Genomic DNA, 16,533 nt, shown 5'->3' on the forward strand with positions numbered 1-16,533 from the left:
CCTGTGTTTCCTGTCTCTCTGTACTAGTGTATTTATCCCTGTGTTTTTCTCTGTCTGTATTTATCCCTGTGTTTCTGTGCCAATGTATTTATCCCTGTGTTTCCTGTCTCTCTGTACCAGTGTATTTATCCCTGTGTTTCCTGTCTCTCTGTGCCAGTGTATTTATCCCTGTGTTTTCTGTCTCTCTGTGCCAGTGTATTTATCCCTGTGTTTCCTGTCTCTCTCTGTGCCAGTGTATTTATCCCTGTGTTTCCTGTCTCTCTGTACCAGTGTATTTATCCCTGTGTTTCCTGTCTCTCTGTACCAGTGTATTTATCCCTGTGTTTCCTGTCTCTCTGTGCCAGTGTATTTATCCCTGTGTTTCCTGTCTCTCTGTACCAGTGTATTTATCCCTGTGTTTCCTGTCTCTCTGTGCCAGTGTATTTATCCCTGTGTTTCCTGTCTCTCTGTGCCAGTGTATTTAGTGTATTTATCCCTGTGTTTCCTGTCTCTCTGTGCCAGTGTATTTATCCCTGTGTTTCCTGTCTCTCTGTACCAGTGTATTTATCCCTGTGTTTCCTGTCTCTCTGTACCAGTGTATTTATCCCTGTGTTTCCTGTCTCTCTGTACCAGTGTATTTATCCCTGTGTTTCCTGTCTCTCTGTACCAGTGTATTTATCCCTGTGTTTCCTGTCTCTCTGTACCAGTGTATTTATCCCTGTGTTTCCTGTCTCTCTGTACCAGTGTATTTATCCCTGTGTTTCCTGTCTCTGTACCAGTGTATTTATCCCTGTGTTTCCTGTCTCTCTGTACCAGTGTATTTATCCCTGTGTTTCCTGTCTCTCTGTACCAGTGTATTTATCCCTGTGTTTCCTGTCTCTCTGTGCCAGTTTGTCTTGTATGTTAGTCAAGTCAACCAGCGTGTTTTTCACGTACTCCTTTTGCTATTCTCTTTTTGATAGTCCACCCGGTTCTGACCCCTGCTTGACTCTGGACTACTGACCTTGATTCTGTCAGCCCTTCGGTCGCTTTAGGACTCTGAACTGGTTCTGACCCTTTTGCCTGTCCACGACCATTCTCTTGCCTTCTCCTATTGGATGAATAAACATTGTAGGACTCCTATTGGATGAATAAACATTGTAAGACTCCTATTGGATGAATAAACATTGTAAGACTCCTATTGGATGAATAAATATTGTAAGACTCCAACCATCTGCCTCCTGTGTTTGCATCGGGGTCTCGCTTTGTGTCATGATAGATTAGTCAGACTGGTTAGATTGATTGATGCTTCCTTTCACCATCATCTACATTTCCTGTTAGAGAACACCTGATCAGATATTCATTTTATTGTTACGTGACTAGGAGTAGTGGGTGCAGAGGGTTAAGGACAACCTGTGAAAGAAAGGTCACGCCAAACCACCAGGCGCATAAAATGACCGGCCCAAAAACAGGACCCAAACAGTCCGGGAAAAATACAAAAATAACACATCCACAAAACCGAAACAGAGAAACAAGCCCGCACAAAAGCAGACGTGCATAACCGGGTTAAACAGCCCTAAACAAACCCCAAACAAGAAACAGATGTAACCAATAAAACAAAACCAACAGAAAACGGAAAAGGGATTCGGTGGCAGCTAGTAGACCGGTGACGCCGAGCGCCGCCCGAACAGGCAGAGGAGCCACCTTGTCACGTTCTGACCTTAGTTCCTTTGTTTTAGTATGGTCAGGGTGTGAGTTGGGTGGGTTGTCTATGTTAGTTATTCTATGATTTGCTATTTCTGTGTTTGGCCTGGTATGGTTCTCAATCAGAGGCAGCTGTCAATCGTTGTCCCTGATTGAGAACCATATTTAGGTAGCCTGTTTTCGATTGTGTTTTGTGGGTGGTTGTTTTCAGTCTTTATGTGTCTACACCAGACAGAACTGTTCCGGTTGTTTCTTTGTTGTTTGGTTATTCAGTGTTCAGTTTACCTTATTAAAAATATGAACAGGTACCACGCTGCGCATTGGTCCTCACCTTCTTCCACCACAGACGATCGTTACACACCTTTGGTGGAAGTTGTGACATTTATGGTGGACCTAGACTGGAAAACACTTGATCAGGATCTGAGTGATGAGATGTCAGACTGATGATATTGATTATATTATTGTTTTTATGGAATGTCACATTTTAATGGGTCTGTGGTAACTATTTATACTTTTTTATAGTGTTGTAAAAAGTGTTATTAGCATTGTTATCTTGCAAACACCTGGGTTCAGTTTACTTTTAATTCACCCCAAGTGAAATGATATGTGACTGAGCAAAACTACAACTCGTTTTGTTTTAATAGGTTGAACTGAGTTGATTGTCATGGGTTCAATTATCATGGGAAATCAATGAGAATAGAAAACTGAATTGATGTCATTGAAAAATGTGCTAGGCTAGAGGAGGAACAACAGTATCCAACTGAAAGAGGTTAGTCTGTAGAAAATGAGGGGATCCAGATTGGGACAGATTGTGTTGTTTCATCAGCATCTAATTGTGTGAGAGGGTTCCAGAGTACAGGTCATTGGAGAGAGGTGATTAGAGAGGGTTCCAGGATAGAGGTCATTAGATAGAGGTGATTAGAGAGGGTTCCAGGATAGAGGTCATTAGAGAGAGGTGATTAGAGAGGGTTCCAAGGTAGAGGTCATGAGAGGTCATTAGAGAGGGTTCCAGGGTAGAGATCATTAGAGAGGGTTCCAGAGTAGAGATCATTAGAGAGAGGTGATTAGAGAGGGTTCCAGAGTAGAGATCATTAGAGAGAGGTGATTAGAGAGGGTTCCAGAGTAGAGATCATTAGAGAGAGGTGATTAGAGAGGGTTCCAGAGTAGAGATCATTAGATAGAGGTGATTAGAGAGGGTTCCAGGATAGAGGTCATTGGAGAGAGGTGATTAGAGAGGGTTCCAGGGTAGAGGTGATTAGAGAGGGTTCCAGGATAGAGGTAATTGGAGAGAGGTGATTAGAGAGGGTTCCAGAGTAGAGGTGATTAGAGAGAGGTGGTTAGAGAGGGTTCCAGGATAGAGATGATTAGATAGAGGTGATTAGAGAGGGTTCCAGGGTAGAGGTCATTAGAGAGATGAGGGAAAACTACCGCATCAGCCTGTGTGTGCGCGTGTCACAGAAGTTCAGACCATGGAGTCTGTGACCTAGCCCTAGAGTGGTGTACTCTCCTATAAAAGGGCGGGCTAGGTCGCTGACCGGGCACTCCATGGTCTGAACTACTGTGACACGCACACACGGTTCAATATAATAATATAATGCCATCACCACTTATTATGGAGGCCTTTCATTATAACCAGGTGTATCTCTCTATAGGATACCAACCTAAACTGAAAAGGTTTCTGTGATTGTCACGAATTGCTCTTTTGCATAATATCTCAAATACATATTTAATCTTTCTCATGGCCTACTATTCATTCATGAGTCACTTGCAGGGTTATTTAATTATTTTACTAGACAAGACAGTTTTAAGAACAAATTCTTAGTTACAATGACGGCCTGGGTGGGTTATCTGCCTTGTTCAGGGGCAGAACGACAGATGTTTTCCTTGTCAGCTCGGGATTCAATCTAGCAACCTTTCGTTTACTGGTCCAATGCTCTAACCACTAGGCTACCTTCCGTTAATTGCGAAATGTATTAATGACGGTGGTCTTATGACGAAATCCGAATATAGTTTGGTCCCTGTGTGTGTGTGTGTGTGTATGCGTTCGCGCGCGTGTAGGTTCGCTCTCTGCGGCTTTCCCCTCCACGCACTTCCAATGTTTGCATTGCGCTCCAGCCGTCCACCGCATCAGCGACCCGCTGTGAGCTGGGATCCGCCCTGTGAGCTCCCTGGGCCGGCTTGCCTTTTAAACCTGAGCCGCTCTGCCGGGGTCCCAGCGGGGGGCAGAACCACTTAGCTGCATACCTTAGAGTAAAGACAAATAAACAGTCAATCTTCGGCTACGGAAAACCTGCTGTTTACCTTTCTCTTTTCTGATAGAAATGGCTGAAGTTCTCACTGGCTTGTCTTTGTAGCATAAAAAAAAGAAGATTTAACCTTTCTTTAACTAGGAAAGGCATAGAGTGATGCAGAATAGGTTATAGAATACATATATTATCTGAATAAGCTATTGTCTAGGTCTGTTTTCATGACCTCATACAGGAATTAAGGTAAATTAAACCTGACTGTTTTGCGTATAGAAATCCATAAATATGTGTGGTCGTTTTGACACATCTAATTGCGCATGAGTGCTCTATAGGGCAAAAACGCGAAGAGGAAGATCTGACACCCACGCTCCATCCCTTCCATTAGGTTTTTCAACAACTTGTCCGCTTTTAATACGTTAAAAGATAGAACATTTTACTTTTTAATAGCGACTGTGCTCATGCGCAAAACACAAAACATTCAGAAATAATTTCTGGGCGCTTTGTTGTTTTTGGCTCTCGCAAAGGTCTAACAGACTATGAGCGACCTTATCCCGCCCACCCACCCCCCTGACGTCACCTCACCATCTCACCCAATCACAGCGCTCCCCAAAATCCACACTCCCGCGCGCTGCATGGTTATAAAGATATCCAACCGGCAGAGTACCTTCTCCGTGACACACGGGGCTGGCGCGAGACTGGATCAATGTTAACTGTCTACACTCCTCTCTGAAAGGAACAAACGAGTGTGGGAGAGAGTGAGAGTGAGAAAAAGATAGAGAAATAAGGATCTTTACTCCTGTCTTAAAGGGACAGGATCCACCAGGTTTCCAGGATGCTGTGACCCTGGTCAGGGGTTTAGGTCATCGGTCAGGGTTTAAGGGATCAGGTTATGTTTGGGGACATGATGTGTTCCCCGGTGGGGTCTCGGTCTCCGGTCGACAGCGCTGGGAACAGTGAGGAAGAGATTGACCAACACCGGAGGCCACGTAGAGGCACCAGAAAACAGTGGGCAAGCCGAAGGAGACCGAGGGAGCAGGATGAAGATGAAGAAGATGAAGGGAACCAGAATATCCAAAGCCCGGGGAAGAAGAGGGGGAAGAGGAGAGGAAGTGACTGGAGTGACTGGAGTGACGTCAGCAGTGTGAGCGGCCTACCCAGGTCTCTGGAGGACACGCAGAATCAGCGTGTCATGGCTAACGTACGGGAGCGACAGAGGACCCAGTCACTCAACCAGGCCTTCGCCTCGCTACGACAGATCATTCCCACGCTGCCCTCAGACAAACTCAGCAAGATCCAGACGCTCAAACTGGCCACGCGCTACATAGGTAGGCTACTTTCTGTTGTTATACTCAATTAAGCAACCAATTAACCAATTATACATTTGAGGTGCCAATCCGTTAAGCACTTTGGGCTGTAAATGTCATTACAAAAGGTGTCAATCAAAAAAAAGATGATGAAAGTGATGAGAATGATGAAGATTATTCTTATTCTAGACTTCCTCCATCACGTGCTGCAGGGCGAGGGGATGGGCCTGGATTTGGACGAGGAGCATGTGTCAGGAGCAGCCAGCTGTGGTTACGTGGCCCATGAGCGTCTGAGCTATGTATTCTCAGTGTGGAGGATGGAGGAGGAAGCATGCTCGGGGTCTGCTACACCACACTAGTGCTCCCTCCACTGCAGGGGCACAACCAAACAGGGTAGGTTGTGGTTTTATTCCTCACAACTTTCTTACCCTCCTAACGTGATTGATGTACAACACACAAATAAAGGCAAGTTCGATTATCAAATGACACTAGTCAATATCTGTTTTTGAACAATATATTTAGTAACATGATTTAAATTTGATCAAAATATCAGACATGGTAACTAATCCAATATTTTATTTATCTACAGATTATCCAAGAGAATCCATATTGGTTGGGGTGGTTCAACATGCTACAACTGGACTGTGGTACACCGGAGAACGCAGGACTAAACGGCCTAGCATGATGGAACATCTCGTAACGACGAATGTTAGAGACATAAACAAAGATTTTACAACACTTTCTGTACTGTGTATCTCTATGGTGGGAGATATGCAGGATTGTTTCTGTGTGCTTGATTCCAACAATCCATAGGCCTTATAGGGGTCACACAGGGCAGATAATAGATCAAAAACCCATCCGTGGACAACTGTAGCTCATTTTGGTCTGTTCTAGACTTCACGCACAGACATAGAGACTGTCAGAATGCTCCACATGACCTCTACCACAGGAGGTTGGTGGCACCTTAATTGGGGGATAAGGGCTCATGGTAATGGCTGGAGCGGAGTTAGTGGAATGGTATCAAATACATGGTTTCCATGTGTTTGATGCCATTCCATTTGCTCCGTTCCGGCCATTACCATGAGCCGTCCTCCCCTCAGCACTCTCTACACTCTATTTCTCTCCATGGGGATTGGCAACAGATGAAGTTCCAGTCTTTGTATCAACAAACTCACACAAAGTTATACAGATTATTTTCTCCTGGCTTCTGAAATATCAATGTATTGATTGATGTTACAATGAAGAATGGGTCCATTTCTAAATGCATTTAAAATGTTGTAGTGTTGTAAATATCTTTAATTATCTTCTGAAATAACAATTAGTGTATGTTTGAATTGACATTTTTGTCATTTAGCTGATGGTTTTATCCAGAGCGTGTAAATATACAGTAACAGTAGACTACCGATGTTTGCAGGGTTGAGGAGGTTACTTTCTAAATATCATCTGTTACTTGTCCAAAATTGTCATCAGTAATTTAATTTTGGGATTACCCAAATTTAGTAACGTAAATCTGATTACTTTCCCCTTAACTGGCATTAGAAGACAAAAATGATCCATAAAATGCATTTGGTGTGTCATCATACTGGTCTCTGACTTGTGGTCAGACTCGCTCAGGTGGAACAAATGTAAACTTGCATCTTTTTTCTCCAATGCTGAATTGAACGTAATTGAGAAAACAAAGTGATGTCATAATGTTGTTGTTTTTTCTTCTCGCAAACATCCTTTCTGAATTTAAATCCAAGAAGTAATCATCAAGTTTTTCAAAGGTTATCTGTAATCTCTTTAGAATATTTTTGCTGGTAATGTAACTGATTAGTTTAGTTGTAATCAGATTACATGTAACTGAGTTACTAAACCCTGGATGTTTAAAAAGGGCCAAGCTGGAGCCATATCCCATACAGGACGCTGCCATCTAACGGTTCAAATGAAACTGACACTACATCGAGAGAACGCCTGTACATCCAACAGCACAGGGTAACACACCACTACCCCTCTAACTTCACCACTACTCCTATAACTTCACCACTCCCCTCTAATTTCACCACTACTCCTCTAACTTCACCACTACTCCTTTAACTTCACCACTACTCCTATAACTTCACCACTACCCGTCTAACTTCACCACTACTCCTTTAACTTCACCACTACTCCTCTAACTTCACCACTACTCCCAACTTCACCACTACTCCTCTAACTTCACCACTACTCCTTTAACTTCACCACTACTCCTCTAACTTCACCACTACTCCTTTAACTTCACTACTCCTTTAAACTTCACCACTACTCCTTTAACTTCACCACTACTCCTATAACTTCACCACTACTCCTTTAACTTCACCACTACTCCTATAACTTCACCACTACCCCTCTAACTTCACCACTAATCCTTTAACTTCACCACTACTCCTATAACTACACCACTACTCCTTTAAACTTCACCACTACTCCTTTAACTTCACCACTCCTTTAAACTTCACCACTACTCCTTTAACTTCACCACTACTCCTTTAACTTCACCACTACTCCTTTAACTACACCACTACTCCTTTAAACTTCACCACTACTCCTTTAAACTTCACCACTACTCCTTTAACTTCACCACTACTCCTTTAACTTCACCACTCCTTTAAACTTCACCACTACTCCTTTAACTTCACCACTCCTTTAAACTTCACCACTACTCCTCTAACTTCACCACTACTCCTATAACTACACCACTACTCCTTTAAATTTCACCACTACTCCTTTAAACTTCACTACTACTCCTTTAAACGTCACCACTACTCCTTTAACTTCACCACTACTCCTATAACTTCACCACTACTCCTTTAAACGTTACCACTACTCCTTTAACTTCACCACTACTCCTTTAAACTTCACTACTACTCCTTTAAACGTCACCACTACTCCTTTAACTTCACCACTACTCCTATAACTTCACCAATACTCCTCTAACTTCCTGTATAATGATTCTAGTGGAAAAACGGCATCATGACACACTATTATGTTTGAGTTTCTTGAATGCATTTCAATCATGGCACACAATCAATGAAGCGCTGTATCTGTCTAACCCAAACGCCTACGTAGAGAAGGGGGTCAGTGAACGTGGAATGGAAAGTGTGCAGGTTTAGTTTATGACTACTCCTCTCCGCTAGGAGACGACATAACAAAAACACCGACTGTCTAAACTCGCGGTCCCTCTTCACTACGGAAGTCTTCCCTCGTCGACTTCCTTCCTGCTGTCTCCAGCATCATGGCGAACTTGGAGCAGACAGAAGACGACCCAAAACACGCAAAAATGTCCACCGAAGTCTCAGTTTTAACAAATCCGACAGCAAACGGACCTTCTGCGGCAGGCGGTGGAGACCCAGGCGCGTTCCCAAGTCTGATCCCGTCGTTCGCTAGCGCATGCAAGTTGGTGTCAACGCCGTACTCGTGTCTGGTCATGGACACGCACAGAAGACATATTGCCCTGTCGCCCATGTACCTGAAGAAGAAACGGACAGGGATCCAAGAGGAACTGAACACCGAACTGCTAAGATACTCAGAAAGGTAAAGCTATGGGTTGAATATGCTAGTTAGTTAGCTCACGAAGTTGCTAGTTATCTGCGATGTGCTGTTGGCTTAAACGTGTTATAATACGCATGTAGCTCGTACTAGTGTAGATCCGACGCATGCGCACCAGAGGTAGTCTGGCGGTAAATATGTATTGCTCAAAAGTGCTTTATTTCGCACTTTGGATAAATGACAGTTTGCGCATACAGAAACATTTTGGCTACTCTAACGCTCTTCACTTTGGCGAGTTAAGAAAGTAGTTAGTTATGTTGAAGCAAGTCACTAAACAACTCGTTAGTGAGAGCGTAGCTGAACAACGCCATGGACCAGAGCTACCTAGCCACTATGCTTCCTACTTTGCAGTTGAAATCTATATCATTCCGAAATAGTTACTATTTAGAATATATTTGCTGTTGCATGCCTGATATCGAGAACAGTGTCACAAAAGACGTTGATGGTCATGGCCCTCTACCAAAACCTGCGCGCTCTCCTTCACTACAGCCAACATGAGTAAAACGTTTAAACGTGTTAACCCTCGCAAGGCTGCAGGCCCAGACCCCAGACGCGTCCTCAGAGCATGCGCAGACCAGCTGGCTGGTGTGTTTACGGACATATTCAATCAATCCTTATCCCAGGCTGCTGTTCCCACATGTTTCAAGAGGGCCACCATTGTTCCTGTTCCCAAGAAAGTGAAGGTAACTGAGCTAAATGACTACCGCCCCGTAGCACTCACTTCTGTCATCATGAAGTGCTTTGAGAGACTAGTCAAGGACCATATCACCTCCACCCTACCTGACACCCTAGACCCACTCCAATTTGCTTACCGTCCCAATAGGTCCACAGACGACGCAATCACACTGCCCTAACCCATCTGTACAAGAGGAATACCTATGTGAGAATGATGTTCATCGACTACAGCTCAGCATTTAACACCATAGTACCCTCCAAACTCGTCATTAAGCTCGAGACCCTGGGTCTCGACCCCGCCCTGTGCAACTGGGTCCTGGACTTCCTGACGGGCCGCCCCCAGGTGGTGAGGGTAGGCAACAACATCTCCACCCCGCTGATCCTCAACACTGGGGCCCCACAAGGGTGCGATCTCAGCCCTCTCCCGTACTCCCTGTTCACCCACGACTGCGTGGTCATGCACGCCTCCAACTCGATCATCAAGTTTGCAGACGACACTACAGTGGTAGGCTTGATTACCAACAACAACGAGACGGCCTACAGGGAGGAGGTGAGGGCCCTCGGAGTGTGATGTCAGGAAAATAACCTCCCACTCAATGTCAACAAAATAAAGGAGATGATCGTGGACTTCAGGAAACAACAGAGGGAGCACCCCCCTATCCACATCGACGGGACAGTAGTGGAGAAGGTGGAAAGTTGTAAGTTCCTCGGCGTACACATCACGGACAAACTGAAATGGTCCACCCACATAGACAGACAGCGTGGTGAAGAAGGCGCAGTAGCGCCTCTTCAACCTCAGGAGGCTGAAGAAATTCGGCTTGTCACCAAAAACACTCACAAACTTTTACAGATGCACAATTGAGAGCATCCTGTCGGGCTGTATCACCGCCTGGTACGGCAACTGCTCCGCCCACAACCGTAAGGCTCTCCAGAGGGTAGTGAGGTCTGCACAACGCATCACCGGGGGTAAACTACCTGCCCTCCAGGACACCTACACCACCCGATGTCACAGGAAGGCCAAAAAGATCGTCAAGGACAACAACCACCCGAGCCACTGCCTGTTCACCCCGCTATCATCCAGAAGGCGAGGTCAGTACAGGTGCATCAAAGCAGGGACCGAGAGACTGAAAAACATCTATCTCAAGGCCATCAGACTGTTAAAACAGCCACCACTAACATTGAGTGGCTGCTGCCAACATACTGACTCATCTCTAGCCACTTTAATAATGAAAGAGTTGATGTAATAAATGTATCACTAGCCACTTTAAACAATGCCACTTTATATAATGTTTACATCCCCTACATTACTCATCTCATTTGTATATACTGTACTCTATACCATCTACTGCATCTTGCCTATGCCGTTCGGCCATCGCTCATTCATATATTTCAATGTACGTATTCTTATTCATTCCTTTACACTTGTGTGTGTATAAGGTAGTTGTTGTGAAATTGTTAGGTTAGATATTACTGCATTAGCACTAGAAGCACAAGCATTTCACTACACTCGCATTAACATCTGCTAACCATGTGTATGTGACAAAACATTTGATTTGATGTAAAACACTACTAACATTGGGTGGGTTCCTTTTGGACTCCGTCGGCCTAAGGCAGCGCAAGAGGTGTCACTACAGACTAGAGGTCGATGATTTTTCAACGCCGATACCGATTTATTGGAGGACCAAAAAAGCCGATACTGACTAATCAGTCAAAATGTATTTAACATTTTTATTTGTAATAATGACAATTACAACGCTACTGAATGAACACTTATTTTGACTTAATATAATACATCATTAAAATCAATTTAGCCTCAAGTAAATAATGAAACATGTTCAATTTGGTTTAAATAATGCAAAAACAAAGTGTTGGAGAAGAAAGTAAAAGTGCAATATGTGCCATGTAAGAAAGCTAACGTTTAAGATCCTTGCTCAGAACATATGAAAGCTGGTGGTTCCTTTTAACATGAGTCTTCAATATTCCCAGGTAAGAAGTTTTAGGTTGTAGTTATTATAGGAATTATAGGACTATTTCCCTCTCTACCATTTGTATTTCATAAAATTTTGACTATTGGATGTTCTTATAGGCACTTTAGTATTGCCAGTGTAACAGTATAGCTTCCGTCCCTCTCCTCGCTCCTCTCTGGGCTCGAACCAGCAACACAACGACAACAGCCACCATCGAAGCAGCGTTACCCATGCAGAGCAAGGGGAACAACTACTAGAAGGCTCAGAGCGAGTGACATTTGAAACGCTATTAGCGCGCGCTAACTAGCTAGCAATTTCACTTCGGTTACACCAGCCTCATATCGGGAGTTGATGGGCTTGAAGTCATAAACAGCGCAATGCTTGATGCACAACGAAGAGCTGCTGGCAAAATGCACTAAAGTGCTGTTTGAATGAATGTTTACGCGCCTGCTTCTGCCTACCACCGCTCAGTCAGATACTTAGATACTTGTATGCTTTTATGCTCAGTCAGATTATATGCAACGCAGGACACGCTAGATAATATCTAGTAATATCATCAACCATGTGTAGTTCACTAGTGATTATGATTGATTGTTTTTTATAAGTTTAATGCTAGCTAGCAACTTACCTTGGCTTACTGCCTTCGCCAAACAGACAGTCTCCTTGTGGAGTGCAACGAGAGAGAGGCAGGTCGTTATTGCGTTGGACTAGTTAACTGTAAGGTTGCAAGATTGGATCCCCCGAGCTGACAAGGTGAAAATCTGTCGTTCTGCCCCTGAACAAGGCAGTTAACCCACTGTTCCTAGGCCGTCATTGAAAATAAGAATGTGTTCTTAACTGACTTGCCTAGTTAAATAAAGGTATAAAAAAAATCGGTGCCCAAAAATACCAATTTCCGATTGTTATGAAAACTTTAAATCGGCGCCAATTAATCGGCCATTCCGATTAATCGGTCGACCTCTACTACAGACCCTGGTTTGATCTCAGGCTGTATCACAACCAGCCGTGATCGGGAGTCCCATAGGGCGGAGCTGTCAAACCCTGGATTATATGTGTACCTGTGATTGCACATTTTGTGAACAAAAATACAGTTTTAAAATTTACACAATGTATGAACTTATTGCGACTGGGACAGACCCAACCCTGCTGGGTGTGCAGGCTTCTGTTCCAGCCCTGCACTAACACACCTGATTCAAAGTATCAAACCTAATAAGTTAACAGAAGTCTGCTCACCCAGTAGATCGGGGACCAGTGGAGCGAGGTTGGCCACCTACGTTTGATCTTTTAGCAGACGCTCTTATCCAGAGCGACTTACAGGAGCGATTAGGGTTAAGTACCTTACTCAAGGGCACATCAACAGAGTCTTGTCGGCTCTGGGATTCAAACCAGCAACCTTTCAGTTACTGGCCCAACGCTCTAACCACTAGGCTACTCCAGTCCTGTTATTTACTTTTTTTGTTCACCTGAAAGTGATAATGGTAATAATAATAATAATAGCCTAGTTTTACTAAAATGTCAAACTTTTACATATGATTTACCTTAATAGTACACTTTGAGATTATATGTAAGTGTTGATAATTTGAAGTGTTTAAACTTTTTAATTGTTAACTATTTTGGATGTTGAACTAGTGTTGATGGTGATTAAGCACAGATCACAATCCTGCAATAAAGAAAGGAAGGGACTCTAAGTTGTCTGTAATTATAATGGAAATGATGTTAACAGCTGGTTTGCACAACAGCTAATACTAAACTCGAAATCGATCCGACGTGACTTACCCGTGATTAAATGATCGTAGCAGACCCGTTACTGACAGCTGTCTGGGTTCAGGTCTTAATGGGTAAACTCGAAATCGATCCGACGTGACTTACCCGTGATTAAATGATCGTAGCAGACCCGTTACTGACAGCTGTCTGGGTTCAGGTCTTAATGGGTAAACTCGAAATCGATCCGACGTGACTTACCCGTGATTAAATGATCGTAGCAGACCCGTTACTGACAGCTGTCTGGGTTCAGGTCTTAACGGGTAAAAAGTTTTCTTCGCTTTTCTGACAGTTCTGGAGTCTTGGTGTTTTATGATTGTGGGAATCTGTAAAATAAAATATATATATATATAAAAAAAAATCTTTCCTGCCTTGTTAGAGCAACCAAATACTGAATCAACTAGTTTCAGGCACTGTTATCATGCAGTTTGGGGCAGCCCCTCGGCTGTTGTCAGAATAATTCATGTGGTGGTCTTCCAACATGGCCGCCAGAAGGTGTCGTTACGTCAACTGCCAGCCCTCTATAGCGTGCAGAATATATCAGATCTTTACCATGCTCTGAGAACTGGTATTGAACATCCCAGGAACCACATGAAATATGTTACATTGATCTTCTAACCTGCACAGGCCTGCACATAATCATCTGTGTATTTGGCGTGTTCTCTGCTGACGATAACACACCCGGGTCGTATTCTCTTAAGAAACCCAAACAGAAGCAAACTGGCGGGAGGGAACGGGAGGGACGTACCTTGAAATGGTGGTTTTTAAAAGTGTCCTGTTGCAAAAATGTTTTGCTACGGTGTTGCGCTAATGAATATGACCCTGTCTACCTGTGTTCCCTGTGCAGTCTGAAAGGTGTGCCTCTGGCCTATGATGAGGTCAGTTTGCTGGGGCAGCATGGAGACATCTACGACGATAACGGATACATTCACCTCGACATACAAGCCAACTTTGTCGTCTTCCAACCCCAGAGAGGACAGAAACTACTGGTGAGAGGCAAGCTGTTTGTGACTAACTGATACAGAACAGATGTGTTTCTTACGGAGAAGGGCACAGTGTTGATGTGTTGTAGCTAGTTACGATGGTAATCTATTCGATATGGAAAGAGTCAAGGTGCAGCTAACTCTATTCCCCCCCTCCAGGGTATAGTTAATAAGCTTGGTGTGAGTCACGTGGGCTGTCTGGTCCATGGCTGTTTCAACGCCAGCGTTCCGAAGCCAGCCCACGTCACCATGGAGACCTGGAGGGAGGCAGGACCCAGGATAGGGGCGGAGCTGGAGTTTGAGGTCTGTCAGCTAGATGCAGACATAGTCGGAGTACTGCTGATCAAAGGAAGACTTGGCAGGACACGGTAGGTTACAGTGTGTCTGAGATGGATTGCATTGCAGTCGGACTGTACAGAATCGCTGATCTACAAATCACTTTGCATCCCAGTTGCTGGATCGACTAATCAAGGTCAGTGATTCTGGGCCTCGCGCGGCAGGGGGCAAGCTGTACGGGCCTCGTGCGGCAGGGGGCAAGCTGTACGGGCCTCGCGCGGCAGGGGGCAAGCTGTACGGGCCTCGCGCGGCAGGGGGCAAGCTGTACGGGCCTCATGTGCAGGGGGCAAGCTGTACGGGCCTCGCGCGGCAGGGGGCAAGCTGTACGGGCCTCGCGCGGCAGGGGGCAAGCTGTACGGGCCTCGCGCGGCAGGGGGCAAGCTGTACGGGCCTCGCGCGGCAGGGGGCAAGCTGTATGGGGATGTTAGAGCTGTGTTATCTGAAGCTAAACAGTTGTGTTCTCTCTCTCAGGGTTCAGGAGCTGATGGCAGCTGGAGAGAGTTTTGATCCTACTGACCCCGCGGAACAGCTAGAGGAACCAGACGCAGAACCTGCTCTAGAACCCAACCAGGACTGGTCCGACGCCACCGTCAAACCCAAGAAGAAGAAGAAAAAGGAGAAACACAGAGAGGAGGTGGCTTCAGTACCAGCCCCCGGAGCCGTTGTCAGCAGAACAGCGGAGGACAGTAGCACTAACGGCCACACTGAGACGAGGAAGAAGAAGAGGAAGGAGAAACGACAGAACGAAGAGGATGAGGAGAAAGAAGTGGGGGGGGAGGGTCCCGTGGAGGTGCAGGGGAGCGACTCCAGTGGTTACCTTAGTGACAAGCCAAACAGGAAGAGGAAACAGGGTGACGATATCACGTCCTGTCTCCATGGAGATCCTGAAACGCCCAAAACTAAGAAGAAGAAAAATAAATGATGTCACTGCGACTAAAATTGAGTGAAACTGAATGAACATTAAAAGATGATGATGTTGCTATAATGGAATGTCTTAAGTACACCTGGTGACATAGTTTGGTTCCATTTTCAGCCCTATGTGGCCTCCCATACTGTTGGAGTGGTCTGTATCTCTCTTGATGCAGCTCTTTGTGTAGTTCCATTTACAAACCTGCAGAGGGAGCCAAATCATTTCTAGAAGCCTCCATGGCTCTTGGTAAAGAACTCCAGTGTTTGTTAGCCTGGTTTTACCCTTCTAGCTACCGTTAGAACGCATCAACATGCTGTAGGGCTATTCATCACGGCTTTACCACGGTCTTCAAATCTGAAATGGCACCCTATTCCCTACATTGTGCACTAGTTTGGGCTAGGGTCACATAGGGCTATCATATAGGTTGTTTGCCAAAAGTAGTGCACTATGTAGGGAATTGGGGTTTCATTTGGAACAGAGATGGTGTTTTGTTGTTCTCAAGGCCCCAGAGGGAAGAGATGTTGCCAGGGTCTAGTCTTTCTACATTTGGATAGGTGACACATTGAAGACTTCAGCAAAGCAGAGAAAAGTGTTTTTATTAATTAAATAATTATATATTTGGGAGTGACTGTGTTGTGCCTTTTTATAAGTTGGTGTGGTAGGAGATAGTTACAGTTGTAGATGTGGGTGATGACGCAGGTCCATGAGAAGGGCTTGCCAAGAACAACTGCCAAAGGGACTCATTTGAGGTATGTCCATCTCCCCAAGTCACCCGAGTGGGTGTTACATAATTGTACAGTTTGTCACGTTTTGTACTAGGAAGTTATCATTATGCAATCAGATCAGACGGCTTCATACCAGGGAAGAGGAGTGTGGAGACGGTAAATATGTTGAGCCACAACCCCCTCACTTAATCTGAGGTTTTTGACTAGGACCTACAATGTGTAGGATTATTCCATATCATTGGGTGAATCAAAACGAACACCTAACTGTTGTACATGCAGTTACACGAACACTCCCACTTGAATTTTCTTACTATGATTTGCAGATCGCTGCTTTGAGGAAAGTTTCACTTGCGATGACTAATGTGGTTGCAGCCTGGTTTCATAGACTAGACGTAGC

At 44.7% G+C, this 16,533-nt stretch overlaps 2 protein-coding genes across 3 annotated transcripts; both read left to right on the forward strand.

The window, feature by feature from the left end:
* The first annotated feature begins 4,538 nt into the window (after positions 1–4,538).
* Positions 4,539–6,892, forward strand: LOC115132672 (twist-related protein-like). Of its 2 annotated transcripts, XM_029665393.2 has the most exons (3): positions 4,551–5,233; positions 5,402–5,605; positions 5,802–6,892. In XM_029665393.2, exons 1-2 carry the CDS (start codon positions 4,798–4,800, stop codon positions 5,569–5,571), a joined length of 606 nt encoding a protein of 201 aa, XP_029521253.1. In that variant the 5' UTR covers positions 4,551–4,797; the 3' UTR covers positions 5,572–5,605; positions 5,802–6,892. The 2 variants fall into 2 exon arrangements, with proteins under 2 accessions (XP_029521254.1, XP_029521253.1); XM_029665394.2 differs by lacking the exon at positions 5,802–6,892 and having other exon boundaries at positions 4,539–5,233; positions 5,425–5,587.
* A 1,541-nt stretch (positions 6,893–8,433) lies between these two features.
* LOC115131261 (RNA polymerase I subunit F) lies at positions 8,434–16,035 on the forward strand. Its single transcript, XM_029662836.2, has 4 exons — positions 8,434–8,764; positions 14,030–14,171; positions 14,325–14,533; positions 14,973–16,035. Exons 1-4 carry the CDS (start codon positions 8,466–8,468, stop codon positions 15,421–15,423), a joined length of 1,101 nt encoding a protein of 366 aa, XP_029518696.2. The 5' UTR covers positions 8,434–8,465; the 3' UTR covers positions 15,424–16,035.
* The last annotated feature ends 498 nt before the right edge of the window (positions 16,036–16,533 follow it).

This window comes from Oncorhynchus nerka, linkage group LG7 (genome assembly GCF_034236695.1).
Source record: "Oncorhynchus nerka isolate Pitt River linkage group LG7, Oner_Uvic_2.0, whole genome shotgun sequence".
Taxonomy (NCBI): domain Eukaryota; kingdom Metazoa; phylum Chordata; class Actinopteri; order Salmoniformes; family Salmonidae; genus Oncorhynchus; species Oncorhynchus nerka.